This window comes from Coloeus monedula (genome assembly GCF_965178545.1).
Source record: "Coloeus monedula genome assembly, chromosome: 3".
NCBI classification, from domain to species: Eukaryota; Metazoa; Chordata; class Aves; order Passeriformes; family Corvidae; genus Coloeus; species Coloeus monedula.
Window position 1 is genome coordinate 89,762,742 of NC_138783.1, and position 25,808 is coordinate 89,788,549.

Consider the following 25,808-nt stretch of genomic DNA (forward strand, 5'->3'; position numbering starts at 1 on the left):
TGTTTCAGACTCCAGCGCTGCTGAAAAACCTCTGGATTCATGATAAAATGCATATTTATTATGTATCACAGATGGAGAAGAGAGCTGTTATTTTTGGAGCCAGAAAAAAAAAGTAGTTTGGAAGCATCCCACTATGTGGAACAAATTCCTTGTCATATTTGTTAGCAGAAAATGATGCAGGTAATGTTTGTTGCAACAGATGTCTTGCAGAATGGCAGAATTAGTAATTTGAGTTAGGATTCCCAAACTCCTATGTCCTAGGGACTGCAGAAAAAATTTGAAAATATACATTAGCAGGCCACATTAAATTTTAAGACATGAGTGATTATAATGCTCATTTGGCTTGGTTTCTTCCAGGAAGAATTTCCAGAAGTGATTTCTAAATGTTCTTGGGTGCTCTCCTCTTATGTCATTCCACAACATTGCTGACTTGCTGTAGCTGCAAACTGCATCAGTTCAGCCAGGGTGAGACTATAGTTGTCAAATGACCAGCAAACCTATCAAAATCAAAATTGTAAAGAGGAAGCAAGTTGAAGCCTCTTGATGTGTGGCAATTCTTCCGGAACAGGGCAGGCAACACGCAATCTCGGACAGCCCCCAGGGACAGCAGATCAATGAATACTTGCAGGGAGATGTTGCCTAAGTAACCACAGTCATGGGGTTGTATTTCACAAGCGTGTTTTCCTATTACTTGAGTAGTAATGGGATGCTTGTGGTACAGTGAACTCTGGATGCCTCATGGTACCTCTCTCACCTAGGAAACCTGAGGCCTACACCTTCATGAGCCAGAGTGCAAAGCATGAGGTTTGGCATGGGCTGAACTGGGAGTGCAAGGCCTGAATTGTTTTCAAACCTGATGTTGCTCTTTCAGCTCTGCACTTGTATTGGAACAGCGTAAGGTTGCATGAGCAGTACATGTACAGTACATTCTGTTCTGCAATCAGTGCCCATAGATCCCATCTTGCTGTCGCCCACATGAGCACAGATTGCCGGTAAGTGCTGTGTGCTCTGGTCAGCTGTCAAATGTTGCTCCCACAGGTTTTCAGGAAACTTGTGCATGTTCCACACAGTGCCCTACAAAGCACAGGACATCCTGGGCTCACTGGTATTATTCCTGCAACTCCAATGTTCTTGCAAACAGGTCCTGCAAGTCCTGACTGTTGCAGGCCCTACAACAGATTATAGGGTCTTAAGAACACCTGGAAGTGCTTTCCTCTAATTTGTTTATTAGGAAGATTTTTCCCATACATATGTGTTGCTTTTTCTCCTGGTGTCCAAAAGGTCCAGAACACTTTTTGTTCTTGTCTTACAAAGCCTTTTGCTGGTAAAAGAGTTAGCTATTTCCTGGGTTAGCTGCAGCGGGTACATAGGTGTATCTATGCATGCATTTTTAGGGCAGAAAAGTAGAGAGGGTCTTGTGCTCCATACTGAACTTTGCTGAGAAACATCTTCATATCATAGGAGCTGCTGGCTGCAATGTGGGCAGCCTTCATGGGTGAACCAGGTTCATGGCTGAGAGGCTTCTCTACAGTGGTGAAAAGGTGGAAAATGATACAGTAAAACTCTTCATGGGAACAACAGCCTCTCCTGCATTTGTACCACTCTGTGCCTTGTCTGTCTCCTGAGTCCTGGCCTATTTCCTCATGACCTTTTATTGTGGCTGTATTGGTAGGTAATTTACCTCCGTACAAAGTCCCCCATTGAAATATGTGATCTGGTTATAGCAGCCTGGGCATGACTGATAAGGGCACGGGGAGGACACAGGTCTGCAGCGAGGTGAGGGTTGTGGATTAGAGCAGTTCAAGAGATGGACAAGAACATGTATCAGAGGCACATCAGAACTTGGCTCAGGGTATGGATGAATTTGCATCCACCTTGCTGCAGGTGAACTTGTTCCTGTCTAGAAATATCTGTTTCTGAAAGGGGCTTGATAATGTGGATAAATACTACAGAGTTTGCAAACCCTGCATTTTATTTGTTGAGCTGAACCCAAAGCCACATGAATTTACCCATGGCAGATCCTAAGTGAGGCATGAGGTGTGTCGAAAGCCTCTTCAGTTCATTATTCCTCCTATGCACCAACTTCTGTTGAAAACTCCTCTTACATAAACATCAAATTTGGCACATTAACAGAATCCTTTCCTCAAGGTGGTGTTTCTTCATCTTCTCAGAAAGTACAGCCTTAAGGCAGAGCTCTGCCTGGCACTTTTGATTACAGCATTACAAGGTTTTGAAAGGGTCAGTTAAGCAGAGTGTTAAAACTGCTGGCTGCATACATTGTTAAGAAAACACTGAGAGTCTCCCTTTGGCAGATTGCTGTGCCAGAAAGTGTCAGACCTTTCCTCTGTTCCACAAAGCCTTCAGAAATAAGAGTGATTTGATGACGATATACTAGAAAAATCATACTCTTCTTTTATAGTAGTTATTTGCAAAAATGAGAAGTAAGTTTATCCTAAGACAAAGAGAGAAGTGGTCTGAGCAAGGTCTGGAGGGTGCCACCCAGTTCTGATGGTTCTGTGAATGCTGAGCTGCAGGAGCCCTGCCAGATGTTGTCAGCCCCTAATAGACATGGTATCATCAGCAAACTCATTAATGGATTTTGATTTAAATGACACAGCACTGCTGCTACTGAAGTTTTTAATGATGCCCTATTGTATAAAGTAAATTCTTTTTAGTATAGCCCTTGGGTCCTCCCTACACATGTAAACATCACTAAAATGCTATTAGCTATGTTAATAATAAATAAACTTTTTTTTGCTGGAGTTTTGATGTAAAATAGCTTTGAGTTTTCACAAACATTTATCAGTTTACATGGAGGAGTTTTGGCCAGATTACTGTGGTGTTCCTGTAGAGCACATCCAGCACCCTGTAACTGTCCCACTTTGCATGGGGCAATGGAAAAACAGACTGCAGAGCAGGAACAGAAATCCTCAGGGCTTTCTTTTCTACCCTTCTTTTGGTGACTTTTGCAATTTGAATACAACCCTTTCCTCTCAGCAGGCAGCAGCCTCTAAGTTTTTCCATGTATGGATAGATACATGTTTCTAATATTTTTTTTCTTTCTCTTTGTCTCTATGTATGGAGAGAGTTGCCAAGAAGTATGTGCCTTCTTACTGATCTCTTGTCTCCAGTATTTCACTTGGATATTTAAAAGTCCAGCAAAAGGTCCTGCGCACGGGACATGTAATTTCAAGCTTCTCATCTCAGGCCAGTATCATAGGCACGTCATGAAACAGGCAGCAGCTCTGAACCACTGAGTGCCATGTCCTTGTTGTGCAGAGCTGCCATTAGCAACTCCAAGGGAGCCAGCAATGGTTAAGGTTCCAAACACTGCTGCCATATCATTATGATATGAAATGGCCAAATTTAGTTCCCCTTTTTTTTGTCTCTTGTTCCCATAGCTATGGTATCAAGCCAAGAGCTTATCCATTATTCATATACCCTGCTGAAACTCTTCTCCCTGGGAAGTCTATTCACAAAACTTGTACATTAATCAAAATAGTAACTGGTAAAAGTCCTGGGATCTGTCAGCTTTCTGCGGAGACAAGGGGAATGGCTCAGCACTTATGAACTGGCCTTAAAATAAGTGCAGGGCTCTGCTGGTCCCCGGTGAAATAAATGCCTCTGAGATAACAGGTCTTTGAAGCTACAGCCAGAAGGACCAGCAGGGATCTGAGTTTTATTAGGAAGGAAGCTCTCAACCCAGGAATGTTTTGAAGGAAAGCTCACCTACCAGTTTCTTGCAAACATTCATTAAAGTTACCCAAATTTTCCTGCAAATGGTAAAGCCTTCCAATTAACCAAGTCTGAATGAAAACTCTTCCAGCTTGTAATCAAGGAAAATTTGCATAGCAAAGTAATACTGTTGTTAAAATCTCTTCTTTTTCTTTTCAAAATATGATTGATAGCAATGATTTAAACAAATAACATTCAATACTGCCTAGTGTAAAATCCTCCCAAAAAACCAGTAGCTGAAATGATGAGTTCCCTTTCAAGCTGGTACAGAACATTACGTGCTGGAGAAGCAGTCTATGTTGCACCTAATTATTTTTTATTCACTTATTTGTAACCCCCTGTTCCATAATATCAGAGATCCAGAGCAAGTCTTTCTTGCTCAATTTTTTCTTAAGCAGCTCTTGATGCCAGTCAGAATTGCTGGTCATCGTGACACTATGTACAAGACAAGCACAAAGAGAGAATGCCAAGTAGGACTGCAAATTTGTTGCCTCTGTTTCTATACCATATGCACTTTCATGTGGTATCTCCCACCCCAGCCCCTCCAAATCCTGTGATAATGAATTACACATTAGTGCAGTGGAGTAGGGAACAAATACCTTGGGTAATTGTATCTGCTACGTGTATTTCATATGACTGCTTCTTAAAACAAGTGTGTGAAATATACTTGTGTGTCAGAAGGACAGTAAATCTAAGATAAACGAGAAGATTTACTGTCTGCATTACATAAATGATTTCATCTTCTTGGTGAGACAACTACTCAATCAGGAACATGTAATAAAAAAGTAACATTTAATATTACCCTCCCAGTACACCTACATTAATATATGATACGTACCAGCTCAGTTTTTCCTTTATCACAGGCCATATATTTGTCACTGTTTTTCATAGCTATCAAGTTACTTTTTCCCTACTAAATTTAAGTTCAGCCAACAAAAAGGCAATTATGAACAAAAATCTTTGTCATCTGTTTTTCTCTTTGCCTCTGAAATCCCTGTTTGCTGGGTTGGCTGCTCCAGCCAAGCACCATAACTGGTTTAGAAATTTTCTATTGTCCCTGTTGTTCTGGCTCATGTAACTCTATATGACTTCATGGTCTTCAACTGGACACAGTTTCTCCTCTATCTGCTGTTACCGTGGGCTTTTTGTAATCACTGCCGTGTTTTTAAATCCCTCAACACCTCTCACATGAAAGACCACAGAACACATTATGTTGTTTCATACATATTATAAAGACTGATCATGATTGCAAGCAAACACTATGATTTTGGAACTCGTGGAAAGAAAAAAGCCACTCAGCAGTCTTAGGTTTGCTTTTTTCTTAGCATGTCCTAATGCCCCTACTGACTCACTGCCTGTGGTCTGAGAAGGTGCCAAAGTTGTGGGAAATGTCTGCTTGCTGTTCTTCTTGGCATTGCTGGCTCCCAAGCAGCCTCACCTCCCAGCCCTGACATGGTGAGTGACCGTGTAGCCTTGCCTGGAGCCCTGCACTAAGGCATGGTAGGTGCTGTGTGCTGTGGGCTTGCTCCATCCAAGCAGGGGGGATGGCTGGTAACTTGGGGAAGAATCAGGAACCTCAGCATGGTGGTAGCAAGTTGGGGGTTGGTCTCTTCTCCCAGGTAACAAGTGACAGCACAAGACGAAATGGCCTCAAGTTGTACCAGGGAAGGTTTAGACTAGATATTAGGAAAAATTTATTTGCTGAAAGGATGCACAGGCTTTGGAATATGCTGCCCAGGGAAATGCTGAAATCACCATCCCTGGAAGTGTTTAAAAGGCATGTGGATATGGTACTTGGGGATGTGGTTTAGTGATTAACATGGTGGTGCTGCATTAATGGTTGGACTTCATAGTCTTAGAGGTTTTTTTCTGAACTGAATGGTTCTGTGAATGGCCCAGATTAGAAAGATATAGGGGCAGCAATGTTGGGGCCCTGCAATGATCCCCTTGGCATGCCTTTTCCATCCCCAGTGTCCCTGGAGCCCTAGGCACTTTTACTCTCTGATCCCTAACCCTAACCATATCCCTGAACACAATTCAGCACATCTATGCACCATTTTATCCATAAGAGAAGGAAGAACAGTAAAATATTTTTTTTTTTTTTACTTTTATTGTCATTTGAAAGATGCACTAGGATGCACTGATGTTTAGACTGTCACTATTTAGCAGTTTAGATTATCCTCTTCAGTTTATGGGGAGAGCAATATCACTTTACTACTTTCAACAAACTCAGCTTTGCAAAAGCACTCCATCACTGCTTTTCCACATAGCATCATATATTAAGTAGGCTGTGCCTAGAGATTGTTTTCTACCTTAAATAAAATCCAGCAAACGCCACTTTTTCAGAAATAATTTCTTTATTTCACCAGTCTATGGCTGTGTGTCTGTCCACAGAGACTCTGGGCCTCTCTAGATGTTACTTTGTCCCTTGCACCCTGTTGATTTTTACACTGAGGGTGTCCTCCTCCCTGGCCCTTCCAGCTCTTGAGAGTATAATTATTTTTCACAGTTTGCCTGCCTTCTGTTGCAGTGAAAGGGTCTTTGGAAATTCCAGGAACCTGTAGTGGTGAGGAAATCTGTAACCCAGCCATTGCTGCTCTGGCCAAACTAGCACTCCCTCATGACAAAATGGATCCCTTGGCACATCACCTCCTGTTTCTCCCACTTAGTCATATACAACTGGGGTATGTCAGCACTTACTCTGCTGTCTAAGCCTGCAAATTCCTGTGTTCTTGGAGTCTGTTGTGCATTGTGCTAATCCCTCTGTTTAGTCTTTCTCTTTCTGTCACAGTTATTTGGTGATTCTCAGAGTTGGAGAGCTCCTTTTCTTCCCTTTCCTTTTCTGTTCTCCTCAAGACCCCATCTGGAAACTGTGCACAAGGGTATTATAAATTATTAAAACCAGGTTTGCTCATATCAATAAGCCATATAACATGTGTTGGTGCAATAGTTGTGGTTTACTTTGCATCTGCTTGCCAGTCAGCTTTCACCATTCAATATTTCTTAATGCCTCGTTACCTTATTCTTATGTGAACCAGAGAAATTTTCTTCAGTTTTTAATTGCATGAAGTTTGCTTAGCCAAACTGGATAACAGAATAAATAACAAAGTCCAAGGGATTGCAGTTCTTGGATGCCAAACATCATCAGCCACAGAGCCACTGGAACAGGGTGAGTTCCTCCAGGAGAAACAGCAGAATCTGGGAGCTGCTGTAAGAAGCAGGCACATTAGCAGTCCCTTGCAGAAAAGGTGTAATCCCCATTCCATGATGCCTGAATTTCCATTTCCCCTTCCATTGACTAGGGATAATGAACAGACACCTTGCTTGTGGAGGCCTTTTGAAAATCTGTGTTGCAAGGACCTTCCAGAACGCTAGATATTTCTCGATATTTTGATTATTTTATTGGGATGTCCAAGGACAGCAAAATCCACCCAAGTGAGGCAAGGCACTGCATGTAGCCCTGGTGTGGGAAATATCTATCTAGTGAGATGAGCAACGAGTGAGACATATGGGGAATAGTCTGGTCTCCAAGTTAGGAATTTCACAGCTATGCTCCAACATCTCGAGCTGTATAAATGAATCATCAGCACAGTGAAACCACAGAATGACACCAGCTTCCCTAAGAGAGTACCTCTATATATATAGCTGCTAGACTTGCACATTTCTGTTTATAAATTACTCAGTGATAACTAACCGCATAACGACATGGCCTTCTCAGCAGAAATCTACTAAAAAAAAGTCAAATTCTTGTTCTATCTTTCATTTCTTCCTGAGTTATTCTATACTAGACTTTTGCACCTCCAGAGAAACAATTTAAGCTCAAGGTCCTCATACTGCTGCATGTGATCAAGATATTTTCTGGATAAAAAGACAGCCAGGGCAGAACTCTTCTGAAGAAAGCTGTTTAAAAGTGTTGATCCTTGTTAGATGTATCTGAGGATGTTATTCTATCTGGGAGCTGGAGTCCCTCACTTGATTGCCCTCTTCTAAATAAGCGAAGGCCAAAATTGCCACAATTCATAACCATTTTCTTATTCCTCGTCATGAACCTGTGTCATAGGTTAGCAAGCATAGTCCCGGAAGGGATGTCCTTGCTAAGGGGTGCTTACAGCTTCCTCTGTGACCTGACAGAACCTATCAGCTGGCCAGTTTGAATATGGACAATTCTTTAAGCCACTTAAAGTTGTGACCGCCTCTGTGATCCACACCTAAGAACAGACACCCCCCCTCCCCCCAGCTCTCTCTCGTTTCCGGCGCTGGCACAGGTGGCTGCAGGCCCTGTGTGGGGGCCAGCGGGCCCGGCCAGGCCCTGCTCAGGCCAGGCTGGGCTGGGCCACGGCCATCCTGGAGCTGATGGACCTGTTCCAGCCGTGGAACCCACCCCCCCCCAGCCCTGCTGTGGGCAGCCGGAGCGGCTCGGCTCCCCCTCTCCAGCGCGGCCAAGATTCAACTGAAGCTGCACCACTGTGGGCAAAGGATCATGTGACCAACAGCAATAAGCAACATTCCAGCTGCAAGGCCTAGGTGAGATTAACCCTTTTAGTGCTGTGAAGAGCTGACAACCTGAGGGAGGAGAAAGAGATGCTTAAGGCTGAAATTCTGTTGTAAAGCTATGATATATCAGAGTATCCCGTTGTAATTTCATGAAGGCATGGAGGGTGGAGCGTTCAACTTGTACTTGTGAGCAAAAGTACCTGCGCTCAGATAAACAGATGCTGAAGCAGCTGTAATTTAATGAGAAGTTTGAACAGGGAGAGATGGAAGCGATGAGGACTTTTGCTCCAAATGGAAAAGGAGAAAACCTCAGTTCCTAGAGATGCTCCCAGAGATAGTCCTAGAGATGAAGATGAGGAGGACCCTTTGTTCCCAGGGAAGGAGGAGGGCCTCTGTTCTTAGAGATGAAATGCTCCCAGAGATGGGTGAAGAGAACTTTTGTTTCTGAACGGCTCAACCTTAAAATTACACCCCAGTAGCTCAAGATTGGACCCTTGAAAGCAGTCGTGGGAAGGGACTCGCATGCGAGCAGAGAACCAACCCGGGCGGCTGTCTTGTTGTGATAATGTTTTCATAGCATGGGCAAGAGAGACTCCTCTTCCTAAATGGACTGAACAAGGTTATTATGGAAGTAATAAACAGACTGAACATCTCATGGGTTGTCTTTTTTACATTGTCACTGGGAGAAAGGAGAAAGGGGGGGGCGGGGAGGGAGGAGAAGAGTTTTGAAGATGTGATATGATTTTTTTTTTCTTCTTTTAGGTCTGTTAATAAACTTCCTTATATTCTTTCAAGTTTGGTGCCTGCTTTGCGTATCTCCTAATTCTTATCTCACAGAAGGTAAACAGTAATGAGTATTTTGGACCAAACCACTACAACCTGGAAACCAAGCTGTTATTTCTTTATACCCCGTTGCAAGAGAGCCTTAACGTAGGCTGTCACACTAAAATGGATGTTAGGAGAGGAAAGGGGAATCAGCACATTTGTGTTTCACCAGCGATCTGGGAAATCACAGAAGATTCATGTTGTCCATGAAGAGCTGGCTAAACCACAAAATGTGAAGATTGAGATTATTTGGCTGCTGTGCAATTATTTAGCTGCTGACTATGCTGCAGTACACCTTTTGTTACCCATGAGAATTTTTTTACTTGAGGTACTTGAGGTAGTATGTGAAATAGTCATGTGAAGACATGAGTGTATGCAAGCTTCCATTCGTCAGAAAAGGGGAAAATTAGTCATATATTTAGCAGTCATTTCCCCTTTCTTTGGGAAATCCAAACACATATTTTCTCTCTGTCTGTGCCTCTGTTTCTCTCATCCTCACTCTACGGAAGGGAAGAAAGTTGTGTCTAAAACGTTATTTGGTTTTGACACAAATCTGATTGGGCAATGAGAGACAAATTTCCGTCGTGGGTTGAGCTAAACCCTATATAAGGTCCTCACTAGGAATTTTCAATCTGATAGCTTCTTTGAGAAGCTCATAGCTGAAAGACTACAGAAACACAGGTAAGTGAAGCTGATCGAAATTTGGGAATGAAAACTTTCTCTAAACCCTCAAATGGTGTAGGGCTCATGGAGTTTGTGAGTTACTAAACCAAAGGGACCAGAAAGCTATGAACAGAATAACCAAGTGTTTTTGTCAGGCAAAGGATCTGAAGAGAGAGAAACTCACCTTTTACAGGGTATTGATATGAACCATGGGACTTGCTAATGCCACTAGCACCTGGTTCAAGTGTAGCTGAGAGAGGCTAGAGCTCCATACTGATTCCCTGGAAACCCATGCCGATCTAAGAGCAGGGGAGATGACCCATGGTTATGAAACAGTATTATTGAGCAAGAAGTCGGTTTTGTGGTGTTGTAGAGATGACAACAAGCTGAAAATAGTTTATTGTAGTCAATGTCAGATATCAGATAAATATAGCTACTGGAACAGGAAGAAATTTGGATTAAAACCATTATGTAAGTATGAACATGATGGGATACACAAAAGATACTCAAAGGTGTATACCTGTGAATATGGCTTTATGTTGTTATATTGGTAGAAATATTTATTTTTGCTTTTGGTTTTGATTTGAAGTAGTTGTCCAGTCATTTAATATTCGTCATAGTTTTAAGCTAATGTTAAATACATGCAGTTTCAATTTCTGTATGTAAAATGGAAATAGTGCAACATATCATGTGGATATGTGTACTGTATTGCTCATAATTTCCTTACATAGAGCATAAACTAGCGCCTCTATCCAGCATGTTTTATATATTTTTGCCCAAGGCACACCGAGGTAAAGCATAATTAATCAACTGAGTAGCAGGAGCTGAGGCCTCGTGGCAGAGCAGAAGCATTCAGTGGTGTACACAGACACTGCCATGCCCATGCCAGGCCCATACAGATGACACCTGATGAATGACTGGCAGCGGAGAATTTAACTTTCCCTTTGTGCCAACCTACGTGATTTTCAGGACAGGTTGTTTGGGTTTTCTTTATCTTTTTTTTTCAGAACAGATGGTAGTAGTGTCCATGCTGAAAACTTACTTGTGTACCACCAGCAAGATGGGTATACATGCCATGGGAGTCCATGTTTTTTGTCCCAAGAGAAACATTTGTTGTAGACAAGAAAACTTGGCTCTGCTTGTAGCAGGGAGTTTTCCTGCAGCTTGATTCACACTAGCTGGCCTACTGTGCCTCTGTGTTCACCCAAGCTATTACACTGCAGCTCACTCAAAGAAGCTGACCTGTGCTTCAGTCACATTGCAAAATAAGCAGAGCTAGATTTTTCCACCTGTAGCTGCTGCTCTGAAAAGCTGTGGGGACAGCAGCATCTTGTGGTATGCTGTTTTCATCTCCTCGAGTGAAAGGGAAGGGCCAGAAGTGGTATGTGTGTGCCAAGACAGATGTTCTGGTTCCACAGTTCAGCCCCCATAAACTAAGGATGAAGACAGCTTTCTGCTCACTGAGGATGAACCAAAGCTCTCCAGGTCTGAAGCGAGAAAAATAGCAGTTAACTCTTCAGATAACATTGAGTATTTTCATTTTATCTTCTATCTTGTAATAAACTTCCTTGTAGGTTTCAAAACACTTTCCTTTGACCCCCTCCTTCTGATCTCCCGTGGAAAAAAATGCGTGGGCTCTTCTTTGTCCTGGTGACATGCACAGCAGGTGCCTCTGCTTTCAGACTCCAGCAAGTCAAAACCACGGGTAAGTGCATATTTGTCTTTTTTCCTTCTGTTTCCCTCACCCTTCTTTTTAATATTCCTGTCTGACAGTAATGTAAAAATATCTCTGATTTATATAGAAAACTGCCCAGATCACACCGTGTTTTTCAAACACTACTATGAACTGCATGGAGAACCTGTGGTTCTGAAATGCCCCTCTCCCAGATACAAACATTTGGATTTCTCTGCCTTGACCCCTAATGTCACATGGTATAAAAATGGTTCAAACCCCATGATACCAGGAAGAGATGAAGATTCAAGAATCTGGGCAAAAGGAAATGCACTCTGGTTTTTACCAGTGATGCTAGAAGACTCGGGAGTGTATATCTGCACAAAAAGGTAGGTATTTAAAAGAAAATCTAGTTCACTAACAAAGTGGTTATGTCTAAATGCATTACCTTGATTTTAAACTCCAGTTATATTCAGAGCATTTCTGGATAACATAATTTCCTTGCTGACCTTGTTAGAGAGAAAGAATGTGGGAAGTCAGGACCCTTAGAGAGCGCTGTATGTTTCCTGTAGCTACGTCTACTGAAATCTGGATAAATTTTGACACATGGTTGCCATTTTGGCTACAATCTCATAGGAGAATAGTGTATGGAGAGTTTGTTCTGGTTGTCTCTGAGCCAGTCAGTGCTATAGCAAGTGAGGCACGCTGCAGGCAGGGGGTGTTGCTGAGCGCAAATACCCTTGTTGCACCTCAGACTGCCTTATGAAACATATATATGGCATTGTGGCTCTGCAGTGGCTTTCCTCTTCCGTCTTCCTATCCCCGATCTTCACTTTTCTTCTGCGTCATGTTTTAAACCAGAATTTGATTGACTTGGTATTGTCAATAAGACTTTTCATGAGACCCAATGTATATTTACTAGACTGGTACCAGATTTGTGGTGTTGTCGTGAGTTGAGACTTCAGCCATGGCTCTTTTCAGCCCTATTGGTCATTTTTTTTCTGAGTGTTTACAATCTGACAGCCCACTGTACCATGTCAAAAGAGGTGCCAGGGTCTGGATTTGTAGAGGACTGAGGAAGGCAAAAACTCCCATCACCCTTAGAGCCCGAACTTCAAAAGATATTCCAGGTCCCTGTCCCTTGCCATCTCCTGCAGCCAGGCAGCCTCTCAGTATCTCTGGCACCTTGCTCTGGAGAACGTATCTCCACATCCCTGAAGCTGCTTGTGGAGAGCACGGTCTCCTTGCTTGCAAGGCACACCTTGTGAGTGATGCATGTCAGCAGTAGAAGAGGTGGACAAGTTGAGAAATCATGCTCAGTGTATCAGGTTGGCCTTTCTCCACATGTCTTAGCAGCAATTTCAGTTGTGGAGCAGAAGAGAAGACACTGACAGTGAGGCCCAAACAACAAAAGGTTCCAAATACTGTTCTAGAGCAGAGTAGTTGCCTGGGATGTTCAAGAGTGTTTTTTAATCCTCTTTTCAGACTATTCTGCCTCACTTTGTCAATATATAACACTATGGCAGTGTTACTGAGAGATCTAGTAAAATGCTGGGAAGCATATTTGGAAAAGACATGCAAGAGCCAAGTAGGTAATTTCATTGCTAGCATTATTATAGGATTAATAAAGTGCAAGCAAATTGCATTTCCTCTGCAAATTATCCCACAGGGAAGCCAGCAGATTTTTTTATCAGCTGTGTAAAATGAAAGTAGTGGTAAACTATCACAGATCTCTGCTTCTGTGTTCTGTGGAGCAAATATTTTGGATTTGGGCATCTGGCCTGTATGTGGCAGATGGCCACAGTGCCCTGGCAGTAGTCTCAATCTGTCTGCTTGCAGCCCACAGCTGCTGTCCTGGAGGTAGCAGCCCGGCTCCCCTGGCTTTGCTGTCCCCTTCAAGGATCAGGCACTGCCCTGAGTAGAGGCATCTCCAAAACAGGCTTCCAGAGGTTGTAAAGGATATAATTTAAGCATCTATCTCTCCCGGTTCAGTCTTCATTGGGAGTGGAATTGTCACTTGGGGCCAGAAAAAAATGTTGAATATTGCAAACCTTTCAAAGCCAGAATGCCTTCTTTGCTACACAAAATGATACGTACTCACACAAGTGTCTATGGTTGTGCAACAGTAACTGCAGATGTATTTTAATACATGCTTTAAGCTTTTTATTTCATTATTAGCATTTTCACAGTCAAAACCTCTTCCAAGGAAATGATGGAAGGTTCATGACACACCTGCTATTGTTCAGGTGAACATGTTCCCCCTCCCCACAAAGTTAAAATCATGCTGCAGCCTAAAGGTGCACAGGAAACTTGTACTAAAAAGAAAAGGAAAGCCTAAAGGTCTGAGGCAGATGTGTCAGCAACATGTTTAGATTGTGCCAAAAGAACAGTACCAGCGATTTTCCAGCATCCCTCCTGGTATGATCTCAGTCTTGGTCTATGTTAAGGAGGGAAATGGAGCCAGGAGGAAACCAAGGGTGTCATTCGAGTTCCCCTCATCACTCTTGGGGGCTCACCTCTCCCTGCTCTGTCTGCAGGAACTCCTCCTACTGCGCCGAGGTCTCCATCCACCTCACAGTTGTGGAGAAAACAGCTGCTCAGGAGATTGCCTATCCCCAGGTCCTCTTCACTTTCACCTCTGGAAAAATTGTTTGTCCTGACCTGTGGGATTTTACACCCAATAGGACAAGCCTGGAGCTCAAGTGGTACAAGGTAGAACTTTCATTTCCTCTTTGTGCATAGCCTCATCCCAACTTGGCACATAAATCTCCACTTCACATTTCTCCTGAACATCATGTTCTTAGTCATGAGCACAGTGTAATATACTGGGAATTTTGGGGCAGATGTTTGCATTTTAAGAAAAGTTCTCTGGGGTACACTCAGCATGGGGTGAAGTGTTCCACATGTTTTCTGCTCTTACAGGCTGTGCAACTGTTTTTAAGGCTAAATTACTTACCCAGCTCCAAGGTTTGCCACCTGATAACAGTCTTTTTCTCTTTGGCTCTGTGCTTCTTTTTATGGCCCTTCTAGTGAATCCCATAAAGTAGGACCTCCCAGGGATGCTTCCTCCATGTTCAGGTGAGGTAGCTTTCATTAATCAACTGGAATACAGCATTTGGAAATACTGGATGAATTGCACAATACTTGGAGTGTTCTCTTGCCTAACTGGCCAGTTTGCTGCTTTTCAAGTAGGCAAGCCTGGTTTTGCCTCTAAGATCAAATACAACATCCTCAGCTGTTCAGTGTCACACTGGAGAGCAGGGGATTCTTCTTACATTTCCCTAACACCTCAGTGTAGCTTTTATTTACAGTCCCCTATGATCACACACTCTGCCTTGTGCAGCTGTAGCCTTCCCACAGGATGCAATATACAGGCTGTGTCTAGGCTGTGATCTGCACCATACCAGCAAAATGTTGCTGCTCAGGACTCCCTTCAGAAGTGGGAACATAACCCACCTTATCTAAGCAAAAGGCTGCTCCCCTCAATGTGGTTCTTGTTACAAATGTAAGAAAGAGCCACCCTGCCTTCATGAGGAAGGAACATAATTTCTCCTAGCAGGGCTCCAAACTGTGTATGAGAAGAGCCTTAGGGATACAGAGCCGGATTTTCTAACAGTTTATGAGATCTATAGGATAAGTAACAGTTACGTGAAATCCTACATGATCACAAGTATTTTTCTTCAAACAACATCTTAGAATGTTACTCTTTTGAGGTCATGTATGGAAAGTGATAACATTTTGAAAACCTCCATGGGTGCTGAAATCTTGGGTGATTGCTCTTCAGATGACTCAGGGAAGAGCTTGTTATATGTATTCCATCTTAAAATATGCACTTTATTAAAGAGCTATGCACACACACTATATATAGATTAAAATAGCAATTCTTCACACTTCATATAGTGCCATGAGGCATTTTAGAGATGGATACACATTCAGAGAACTTGTGCTTTGGTGGGAAAGCAGAACTGCTCAGATTTCCCAGTGATAAGTGAACTTGTAGTAAGAGAGAGACAGGGATAATCTGTCTGGGAGTTACACAGGGTGTAACCATAGCTATTTAAGTCATAACACCAGTTTCTGTCCTTTCTCCAGGATGCTCTGCCTTTGGAAGATGACAACGAAAGATTTGTCATTCTGAAAGGTTCGGCTTCTCTGATCATGACATCTGTGCTACCAACAGACGCTGGGTATTACACCTGCAAGATGTCATTTCCATTTGAAGGTGTGGCATATGAAATCACCAGGACAATTCAACTGGAGACTGTTGGTAAATATAGTATCAGATGATCAGAGGGATGGAACACCTCTTGTACAAGGAAAGGCTGAGACAATTGTGTTTGTTCAGCCTGGAGAAGAGAAGGCTTCAGTGTGACCGAATTGTGGCATACCAGTACCTGAAGGGGGCTTACAAGAAAAATGGAGAGGGACTTCTTACAAGAGCATGAAGTCACAGGACAAGGGAGAATGGCTTCAAGCTGAAAGAGGGCAGGTTGAGATTAGCTATTAGGAGGAAGTTTTTTACTGTGAGAGTAGTGAGGCACTTGCAGAGGTTCCCCAGAGAAGTTGTGGATGTTCCCCCATCCCTGGAAGCGTTCAAGGCTAGGCTGGATGGGGATTTGAGCAACCTGGTCTAGTGGAAGGTGTCCCTGCCCATGGTAAGAGGATCAGAACTAGGTGGTCTTAAAGGTTCCTTCCAACCTAAACCATTCTGTGGGTCTGTGATTCAATGATTGACATATTAAAATGTTACAGCACATAAGAAACCCTCTTCTTCGCTGACAAAACTCTTGAGAGGAGCTCGTGCTCAGCCTCTCAGCCGTGCCAAGGGAAGGGTGACACTGTGAGTGCTTGTCCTGGCCCTGATGGGGCTCCCACAGCACCCCTGGCAGGGTGGGGGTCCCTCCTGCAAGTACCTGTGTTTGTTAACCCGAATAATTTATGCCTTGGGGGCAGGAGGGGGTGTGTCACTGCCAAGGGCTTCAGAGGGGTTCGGAGATAAAGCATTTCGCGGTGGCTCAGGGCGGAGACAAGCCGCTGTTTCGCAGAGCTGCGCAGAGCGGCCGGCAGAGGGCGGCCGTGCCGCGAATTCCTCGTGTGCATCCCTGAGGATCGGGATGGGAGCGGCGCCCCGCCCGTCCCCGCAGCCGCGGGGCTCGGCTTTGAACGGGAATATCTGTTTGCCAGGGGCTTTAGCAATCAAATCCTTTCCTGGGAGACGATGGATGTTGGGTTAAGTGGCATGTTTCTAGTTCTGGGGCCATGCCCACATTTTCTCTTGTCTTAGCACTGACTCTGTTCTCTTTCTCTGTCAAGAACAAGAGAAGAGAACTACCCCGATAATTGTGTATCCAGCGCAAAAGACAACATCAGCTGCTCTTGGTAAGGCCCAACATTATTTTTGGAAACATTTAGTCAGAGAAAAATTAGAGCAGGTCCTCTTACGGTGTAATTTTTTGGCTTAAATTTTTACAGGTTTTTAAATCTCAATTATATTAGTTGAGGGTCAGTGCTAGAGTATTTTTTTGCTTTTTAATGTCTACAACCAGATGCTATCTTCCAGGTAAGAGACGCTGCAGAACTGCTGTCAATTTTAGCCCCTTACCATGCAATAAAAGCATATTTGCACCATTAGCTCAGCTGTCCAGAGTTCTCACTTCACTAAGAGCTTTTCTTTTTCATACTTCCTGAAATTGGTTTAGGTTGTCGTGTAGCTTTGAATGAGCCATCTAGCTCTTTTGAAAGGAGACTTTTTTTCATTCCTTTTTGCTGTTTGAACTAGACAGTTGTTAGCTAGCAAGTACCTTGATAGGATCTCAATTTTTCTTTGAAGATTATATGATGGCAACAAATTTCTGTTGTATTCCTTCTTCCCAGAAAATGCCAGTTACATTTTACACTAGACGTTTTAATCTGGGTACTATACACACAGCTACATCCTATGATGTTGTTAGTTTTCTCTGCCACTTTTCTCTCCATCGGTGTAGGCCAAAGAGGTTTTTTGTTTTTTTTTTTTTTCCCCTATCTACCTCTGTGTGGTGTTTTATGTTCCTTTTATCACTACCTGCACAGGTATAATAATAACATTATTTCCATTATTGAGCCCTGTGTTTTCCATATCATATAGACACCGATCTGGAGTCTCCTTATCCCTGTGTTACAGTAATTATAGCAAAGTTTCAGAATTTTTGCAAAATCACTTTATCCGTGGAGGTCCCACCTTGAGCTGAATGTCCTCACCCACAGCATCTCTGTGTGAAGCTGTGCTGCTGGTTAATGCAGTTGCTCCAGAGGGGTAAATCACACAGTGCCCTTTGGACTGCAGTACGTCAGAAAGGGCAAGGCCATAGGGACACAGCTTTGCCTCTAGGGAATGTGTTTAGTGCAAGAATTGCTAACTGTTGCAATAGGGAAATTATTTGGTTAGCAGCAGGGAAGGACTGCCAAACCGAAGGGTCTTGCTGCCAAGGAGTAGGGGATCAAAAGCAGTTTGGAGATTAACTTCAGTTATGAAAGAAGTGGTTCTTGATGTTTGTGGGGTCTCACACTGGAGTTGTTGGTTTTCACCAAAAGGAAGAGTAGTTCTTCGTATGTATCCAAATTGTTTTTCAATCTTCCTTTTTTTGACAGGCTCCAAGATGACTCTCCCGTGCAAAGTGTTTGTTGGGCTGAGCAGCCATTTCCAAACTGATGTGGAATGGCTAGCAAATGACACCAGAGTTGACGTGGTTTATAAACAAAGCAGAGTTACAGAGGGAGAACGACAGTAAGTCTGGCTGAAAGTGCTTCCTTGTGCTTATTGTTTCAATGTGCAGTGCTGCAGGGGCTCTTGGTGCAGCTGAGTGCCAGGTAATGAAATGGGAAATGGACAGATCTGAAGTGAAGGTGAGAGCTGGGAAAAAGAAAGGGCAGACAAGCAAAAAAACCCCAAGCCCAACCTAATCAGTCAAATAAATTCTTTATCTCTGTTTTTCGTTACATGGTATTTTTCAAATGAGCCAGCTTTGACACTTAAACTTTAAGCACGTTTTCATGAACAACTGAGCTGATGTAAGAGCTGAATGCAGTGGAAAGCAAGGAGACTTAATTTTTCCCAGTGCTTCTCTTATCTCTCTCCTTACGCCATGCCAGAAAAGTGGCTACATTCTGTCCCTGACATTCATGAGGTTCTCTTGAGTACACTAAGACAACAGAAAATTATCTAGTGGTTTGTTGGTTTTTGTTTTTGTTTTTTTTTAATAACACTGTTTTTCCTTCTAAGCGTGTTCTTTTCCACATTAGTGAGTTAAACTGACTCACACAGACACCCGCTGAGTGCTAGAATTGATGCCAGAGTAGCACTGAAGGGGATGCTGGTGGGAGGGAGAAACAGGATGTTCCACATCCTCTTGCCCTGATTCATTGTGTCTCCCTGTTTTGAGGAGCCTTCTTTCAGCTGCCTCCTAGCTGCATGCTGCCAGGCTTCTCTAGCTGCCTCATAGCTGCGTGCCTCAAGGCTTTTCCCACTAGTTTCTTACAGTTATGGATGTGAGATGGTTTTGGCAATTTGTGGCCACCAGTGCCAGGTAACAGCCTGGCCATGGTGCAGCCAGAGGCAACATAGTAACTCAGCTGTATGTCCCAGCCTTTAGGTATTTTCCCATTCCCCACAGCATGACTGAGAAAACTAATTTATAATCTTGTTCATCTGGATAAGTGAAAATGCATTGGACCTGTGGACAGGAACCACAAAATGTGCTGCAGCTATAATCTCTGCAGGCTTTAGAATAGAGCAGCACTTTCTTACTTGGACTTTGAAATTTATTTTTGTTATGCCTATTACTATCATTATTGCTGTTATATATTATCATGCAATTGCACAAGGACAGTGACAGTGACAGCTGAGGTTCCTGCAGGACCCACAGTGTGCGAGACACCCCAGTTCTGCTGGAAGCCCTCATTATGGCAGCATGACAAAACAGCTCAAATGCCACTGGGAAAACAAATTCCCTGCAGAAATCTCTGGCAAAGAGCTCCTGAGAGGAGCGCCCAGGGAATTCCATTGCTGCTGTGCAATGCAGGCTCGTGATCTGACCATTTAGGAGCAGCTGGACAACTGCTCTGGTAATGACTAAAAGATATCAACGGAGAATATTTGACTACAGCTAGAAAATCACTTGAAAATAGTGGGACTCCTGAAATAATCATGTTGAAATAAGCTGGAAACCTCTTGGACAGTTTCTTGTATTGAGCAATTGGCTTTGAGCACGTGATAGACAGGAATGGTGGTTCAGTTTTCTCAGAGAGTATTTGCAGGGTTATGTTCTCCATATGTCCTCTTCCAGCTGGTCATAAGAATTAACCTCAGGTGGTCAGAGAGAAGGAATTAGGTCCTTGCACAATGCTGTGAAGTGAACTCAAAGATACACAGAATTCTACTTACCTTTTTCCCCCTCCCTTTTCTTTGTTTTTGCAAGACAAATCCAGATTTTTTTTTTCCTCTGGACTCCAAAAAGTGCAGGATAGGTACTGCCCACGGACACACAAATAGCACAACTGGGCTGAAGACAACAGGTGTCCATGAATGCTGAGGGGCTGGTTCAGAAATGAGCCAATATCCAACGCATTTTCTTGCGATGTGCTGTTAGAAGGGACATATCAAATAGAGGAAAACCATCTTATTAAAATATTTAACATTAAATCTTTCTTATTCTTCCAGAGAAATTGTAGAAAATGGTGAAAACTTCATTGAAGTACCACTGATTTTTGATTCTGTTGAAGAAGTGGACTTTTACACAGACTTTACCTGTCTGGCTGAGAACAGATATGGATACCAAGTACTGCCAACAAGGGTCAAGCAGGAAGGTAGTTATTTTGACTGCTTATTTTTGATAATTATTATTATTATTCTAATGCTAAATTATCATCTGATCTGTTTATACTGTCAGAGCTAGTGTTGGGATGAGTTATTTCCTGGAGAAAATCCAGTTGCCTCTTTCACCTTTAGTCTTTGATATAGCCTATTCACAAAATACACCTACTACAGCAGGTCATTTACTGACATTTTATGAAGGGATAAGGATCCATCTGTGCTGGTATATCTGTTTGTTGGATGAGGCTTCAATTTAGATACACTTTGTGCAATAATTGTTCCAGTGAGACTACTGGCACACTCTCTTTGCAGCAGGGCCAAATCTCCTCCAGTTCCTCAACAAGCAGGGAATAAAAGGACAATAACAGAATAAATGATTAGAGTGTTCCTTTTCCTCATGCACAGACTTCTGCCAAAATAACAAGAAGTGTATATTATGATGGGTGTTGTTATTTTGACTCCTAGTGATGGGAAGAGATATCTAAACTCAGTGCAATTAATGTTGCAGTGTGATAAACCATTGGCCAAGAACCAGCTGCATAAACAATGTGAAGCAATGCTAATTGTTTCTTTGCATGGTGTTGGTGAATCGCCAAAGTTTGCTCACGCTCTCTTAGAAAGTCACATGAACACTTTCAGCTTCATTATCAGTTATGACTCACTCCAGCACCCTCTGATGAGGGATTTGTATTCAGTTTGCTGGATCATGTGCTGCTCTTCTCTTCCATGAGCTACATAGGTATAACTACAGAGGAGGCAATATATATTGGAATAATCCAAAATGGTCTGGATAGACACTGGTGTTGGAAATCAGCCAGATTTGTGAAGAAGTTTTGAGTCTTGGGTCAATCACTGCTAATTTATAAACTGCTCTGTAGGAGAAAGTTATTCACACAACTTGTGTGGGTGGACTAAATGTTAAGTACTCCTGCACCACATGGTGCTTGGATTTCCGGCTAGGAATGTCTCTGCTTTTAAGAAACCAAGATAAAAAGGACACAGCTGCTCTGATCAGGTGTTCAGAAAGCTGGGTGTCTGCAAAAGACTGAACCTTAAATTCTCACCCTCTGTTGTTTTCCAATCCTTCCTCCCATCTTCATGAACACATTTCCCAGAGTGCTCAATCAACAGACCTATTCCTTTCAAAGGTGATAAGCCCAGCTGGAAGGTTAACTTGCAGACATCCTTTTTATTGTGATTTCTCCTCTTCCCACTTGAGCTTAGAGAACTACGCTCCTGGGAGTTTGTTGGGGTTTTTTCTGTTTTTCTAATATTTAATTTGTTTACTTTTCCAGCTGTTGGTCTGTCCTGGTACATTGCAATGATTCCTGTTGCACTGGCCTGCGTGATCGTGGGAGGGATATACATGCGCAAGTGCTGGAAGCGGAGAGCTGATAAAGGATATACAATACCAAAGGTTTAAAATCCACTTGGTTCTCCAACTGCCAATGGAACAAAAAATCACCCTGGCTGTCTTTCATGTCAGACACAGAGAGCATTTCAAACCTGACACAGTACATTCCCAACAGACTGATAATAACAGCTCTTTTCCACTTCTCCAAGTGTTCTATGATCTGATGAAGTTAAGAATATAAGTTTGCATTTTTATGCTGCTTAGATGCAGGAAATCTGGTTCTATTGTTCTGTAGGGTGAAATCTGTAGAATTTTGGAACGCAAAACCATGCTCTGGACATGGGAAGGGTAGGGTAGGGAAAGGGAGGTGCTCTCACAATTTTTAATTCCAATAGATGTACTTTTTTTTTTAAAAAGGAAAATAAATGCCCTAAAATCTAAAAAAAGGAAGATAAGGAAGCTTGCTACAGAAGGACTATTTGACACTAGAGTGAAAAAGCAGTTTTCCTATGCAACCAGCATAAATTTATTTTACTTCAGTCTAAAAAGAGCCATTTGTTTTCCTTTTTCCAGAGCCAAATGCAGTTGTCATGGCAACTGTATATCTATGAACTTCTCCACGGAAAAACTAATTTTGTTCACCATTTGGATTACTCTTTGCTGAAATAGACTGTCTCAGAATATCCCTCCCCCAGAGATAACTCCATCTGTATAACAGATAACTGTACACAGAAGAATTCAGTTCTGTTTTATCTACCAATATGTTACTAGGGATTCATAGGCAGCTGTAACATGTAGTCATCTTTGCCAAGGAAAGAATTGGAGGGATGTTTAAGTGTTTAGAGAGAAATTTGGCTAATAAAAAGTTTTATTCCTGGAAGTGATTGGACATAATGCCAGTAATAATGTATAGTCTCACACTTCTGTGCCTCCAACCCTTTTGTGACCAGCCTGGTGTAGCTTCCGATTGTGTCCTTTTAATTGCAGTATGCAAATTGGTTACTCATGATACAAAACACTGCTGGTTAGGTTAACCTAACTGGATTCTAGTCTTGACATAAATCATAAGGGAGCAATAAATAATCAGTGATCATGTTGTACTTTGAGGGTCAGAATGAGTAAAATAACTTGGTTACTTCCTCTTCAAAGAGACACCACTTATGTCAGCTGAGAAATCATTACATGATGTATAATGTGTATTATCTTCATCTGTATAGGAGGGAAGAGAACCTGCATTAAGGCCTAGATTACTACAGCTCCATAACTGTCACCTCTCACAGACACCAAATATAAAGCTTTTTGTTCATGTGAATAATCCTAGAGGATTTTCAAACTCCATAGGAAAAAACAATCAGGAAAAACTTTGGCTCCAAAAAACCAAATTGTAACACACTGGAGAAGTGAATGGCTCACATCCATCTGGGAGAGACCATGACCTTATTCCTTTCCACCACCACTTCTAGTTGGCTCTGAGTTTAGCCCAATAAATATCTGGAAGGATTTTAAAGAGTAGGATGTGGCTTGAGTTAAGAAATCTTCACTCTGTTAGCAAGAACATTCATATGCAATGAGATTTAAACCAAAGCCTCCCTTTAAATATTCTAAATGTTTGTTGTGAAGATACAGGCACAGAGATTAGAGCTCTGACGCAGTTTGAGTCAAGGGCATCCAGAGAAAACCACAGGACTCACTGTTTCCAAGTGCAGAATATTAAAGATGATAAGGACTCCATGTATTTTATGGGCAGATGGGAAAAAGGTGGATGCAAGTGAAGAGGTCAGTCCACTTGGATATCGGTTCTTTGAAGGAAGAGAGCTATAGATGAACTGACCAATGTTGGAGGGAATACTGAAGATGTTTTAGGAGCATCAGGAATGCTCATTATTTTCAAACAACTGCTAGTCTGTACCTAGAGAACAAATTAGGTTTGTCAGTAAATGTAATCTTACAAACTGTGATTTGCTCTTTCTTTCCACCTGAATCTTCCAAGACTAGTGTGATCACATAGGTGGCTGTAGGGGCAGGGTTGGATTTCACTAAGTACTGCAAAAGAAGCAGAACTTTTGGTATACAGAGTACTGGTGCCATAAGAAAGTTAAATACCTCAGATCCTTCTCCAAACCAGAGAAGGAGAAAAAAATATGATTGTAAGATAAAATTAGATATTTAGAGAATTGCTGTTACATACTCAGTGGCATCTTGAATGCAAATGGAAAGTAAAGAAACAAAGGCTTTTCTTTTATGAAGTGATGTTTGCTTCTCTGACTACTAGTATCATAATATTCTGAACACTTTCCTCATAAATAGATGTCTTCAGGTGAGCTACACAGTGTAAGTATTTTACAGGTAGATTTGAACAAGTGAGCTACATAATGTAAATGTGTTACACTGATTTGCATCATTATACACAAGGGCAACATGGTTTATCTTAATTTTGAAAATGTTATGTGAAAAAATGGAAAACAAATAAAACCCAAACTAAAATGCTGGTGTGTGAGTTGAGTGGGAAGAAAGATGTGAGATACAAGATGGCTCTTTGAGGGTGGCAGCTCTCTCCCAGACCTGAAAAGAGGTACAGTATTAGGGAACATCAATTCATGTCAAGGATTCAGGGCTCTGCACCACAATGTTTATCTTTGGAAAGATTACAGATGCAAGGAGGACAAGGTCACCTCGTACCTGGGACTGTGAGTTTATAGCATTTTCCAGAGAGCTAGTCTGTCTGCAATGACTTCGGAGGCACACCTACAGAGGGGAAAAGACTGGTGTACCATGGTCTTGGCATGAGTTAGCATCCAGGACAGGGCTTCTCATGCAGAAGTTTTTCTCAGAAAACGTGAGTTCAGTTAACAACTCTTTCCTAGTTTAGGCCAGAATATGTGATCTTGATGCCAGCTATCCATCTAAATAGGCAGCATAACTAATGTTTGACCAGTAGCATCTAAAACAAACCTAAACATAATTTGAAGAGCAGCAAATAATTTTACCTGCTTGTTCCCAAATAAAACCCTTAAATAAATATGGGAGCAAGTGAAAACAAGGGCTGACCTGCACACAGAGGTGATCTTGGCTGATCAAGACAAGAAAGTTACATTTTTTATTCTAGTAACTGGGGAGGGAAGGCATGCATGCAGGAGGACAAGGACCATGTTGAAATATCATTGCCAGGAATAGTGCTTTAGGTATGAAGAGCTAAATAAAGTGTTTATAATTAATCTGCCTCAATCTGCAAACAAGAGGCCCAGCAGGGCAAAAAAAAGTAAAAAATAGTTCTTATGTTTTGGAGCTGAGAACTCCCTGTCCACTCACAACCTTGCAGCTGCTAAAGATAGCCTAGGGTGGGGTACCTCCCACCCAGCCTTCACACAGCCAAAAGGAATACAGCTGATCCAAGACAGCCGCTGATGTTTCCTCTCCACTTAGTGGAGAAAGACTAAAAGAAATGGGTGAATTGTATCTCAGGTGTCTGTCTTTTTCCACCATTTTAAGACAAAGCGAGATGAATCCATTCTGCATGGATTCATGGATACAGGAATGACTGGTTGTGGATCACTGAATTTCTGGTTATCAAACAGGTTACAAAAAGAAACAGTCTAAAGCCCAGAGACACCTTGTCATGTAGTTGAGGCTGCTGGGCTTTCTTGGGAAATGACTTTAATGCTGGCAGCTCTCTGTGCAGAGCAAGCAGAGGTTCACACTAAATGAAAATACTGTGAGAGGCTGGGAGGCAGGCACAAAGGCGTATATTGTGGAATCCAACATAAGAGGCAGGCTGAAAATATCTAGCTGGTGCCTTGGAAAAATGTTTGTGGCTCACAGACTGCATGGTCATGAAGTGCCACAGCTCTTACAGGAAGAACAGGAAGAGCTGTCGTGTGTGCATGGCTGAAGTAGAGAGAGCCCTGCTGGGATCAGGAGGAATTCTGCTGTGTGACTGCAGGTGAGCTGGGGCCTGCCACCCTTTCCACAGCACTCAGCCAGCTCAGCTCCCATGGTAGGCAGTGCCTGCCTGCTCCTTCCTGGCTCTGCTGGGCTACAGCAGAAAATTGGAAAAAAAAGTTGTACAGAAAATGAAATATCATAAAACTAGTCTGCTTTCAGTGGACAAATTCATGTCATTGATAAGGAAACCACTTATATACATACATGTATATGTATATATGTTCTGCTTTAGTGTGCTCATGTGGAAGCTATAGTCTCTATCAGTCTATACATTA

At 42.4% G+C, this 25,808-nt stretch overlaps 1 protein-coding gene across 1 annotated transcript; it reads left to right on the plus strand.

Annotated features, from left to right (window-relative positions):
• Positions 1-11,313: 11,313 nt before the first annotated feature.
• Positions 11,314-23,675, plus strand: LOC309570734 (interleukin-1 receptor type 2-like). The gene is made up of 8 exons (XM_082277747.1): positions 11,314-11,422; positions 11,520-11,778; positions 13,927-14,101; positions 15,482-15,656; positions 16,703-16,768; positions 18,017-18,152; positions 20,085-20,230; positions 21,533-23,675. The coding sequence occupies exons 1-8, from the start codon at positions 11,344-11,346 to the stop codon at positions 21,658-21,660; spliced, it is 1,164 nt and encodes a 387-aa protein (XP_082133873.1). The 5' UTR covers positions 11,314-11,343; the 3' UTR covers positions 21,661-23,675.
• The last annotated feature ends 2,133 nt before the right edge of the window (positions 23,676-25,808 follow it).

Excerpts from the sequence above, each read along its gene's own strand:
- LOC309570734 (XM_082277747.1), top strand. The coding sequence starts at position 11,344 with ATGCGTGGGCTCTTCTTTGTCCTGGTGACATGCACAGCAGGTGCCTCT. Across the intron at positions 15,657-16,702 it reads AATTCAACTGGAGACTGTTG|AACAAGAGAAGAGAACTACC; the intron begins GTAAATATAGTA and ends TTCTCTGTCAAG. Across the intron at positions 20,231-21,532 it reads AACAAGGGTCAAGCAGGAAG|CTGTTGGTCTGTCCTGGTAC; the intron begins GTAGTTATTTTG and ends TTACTTTTCCAG.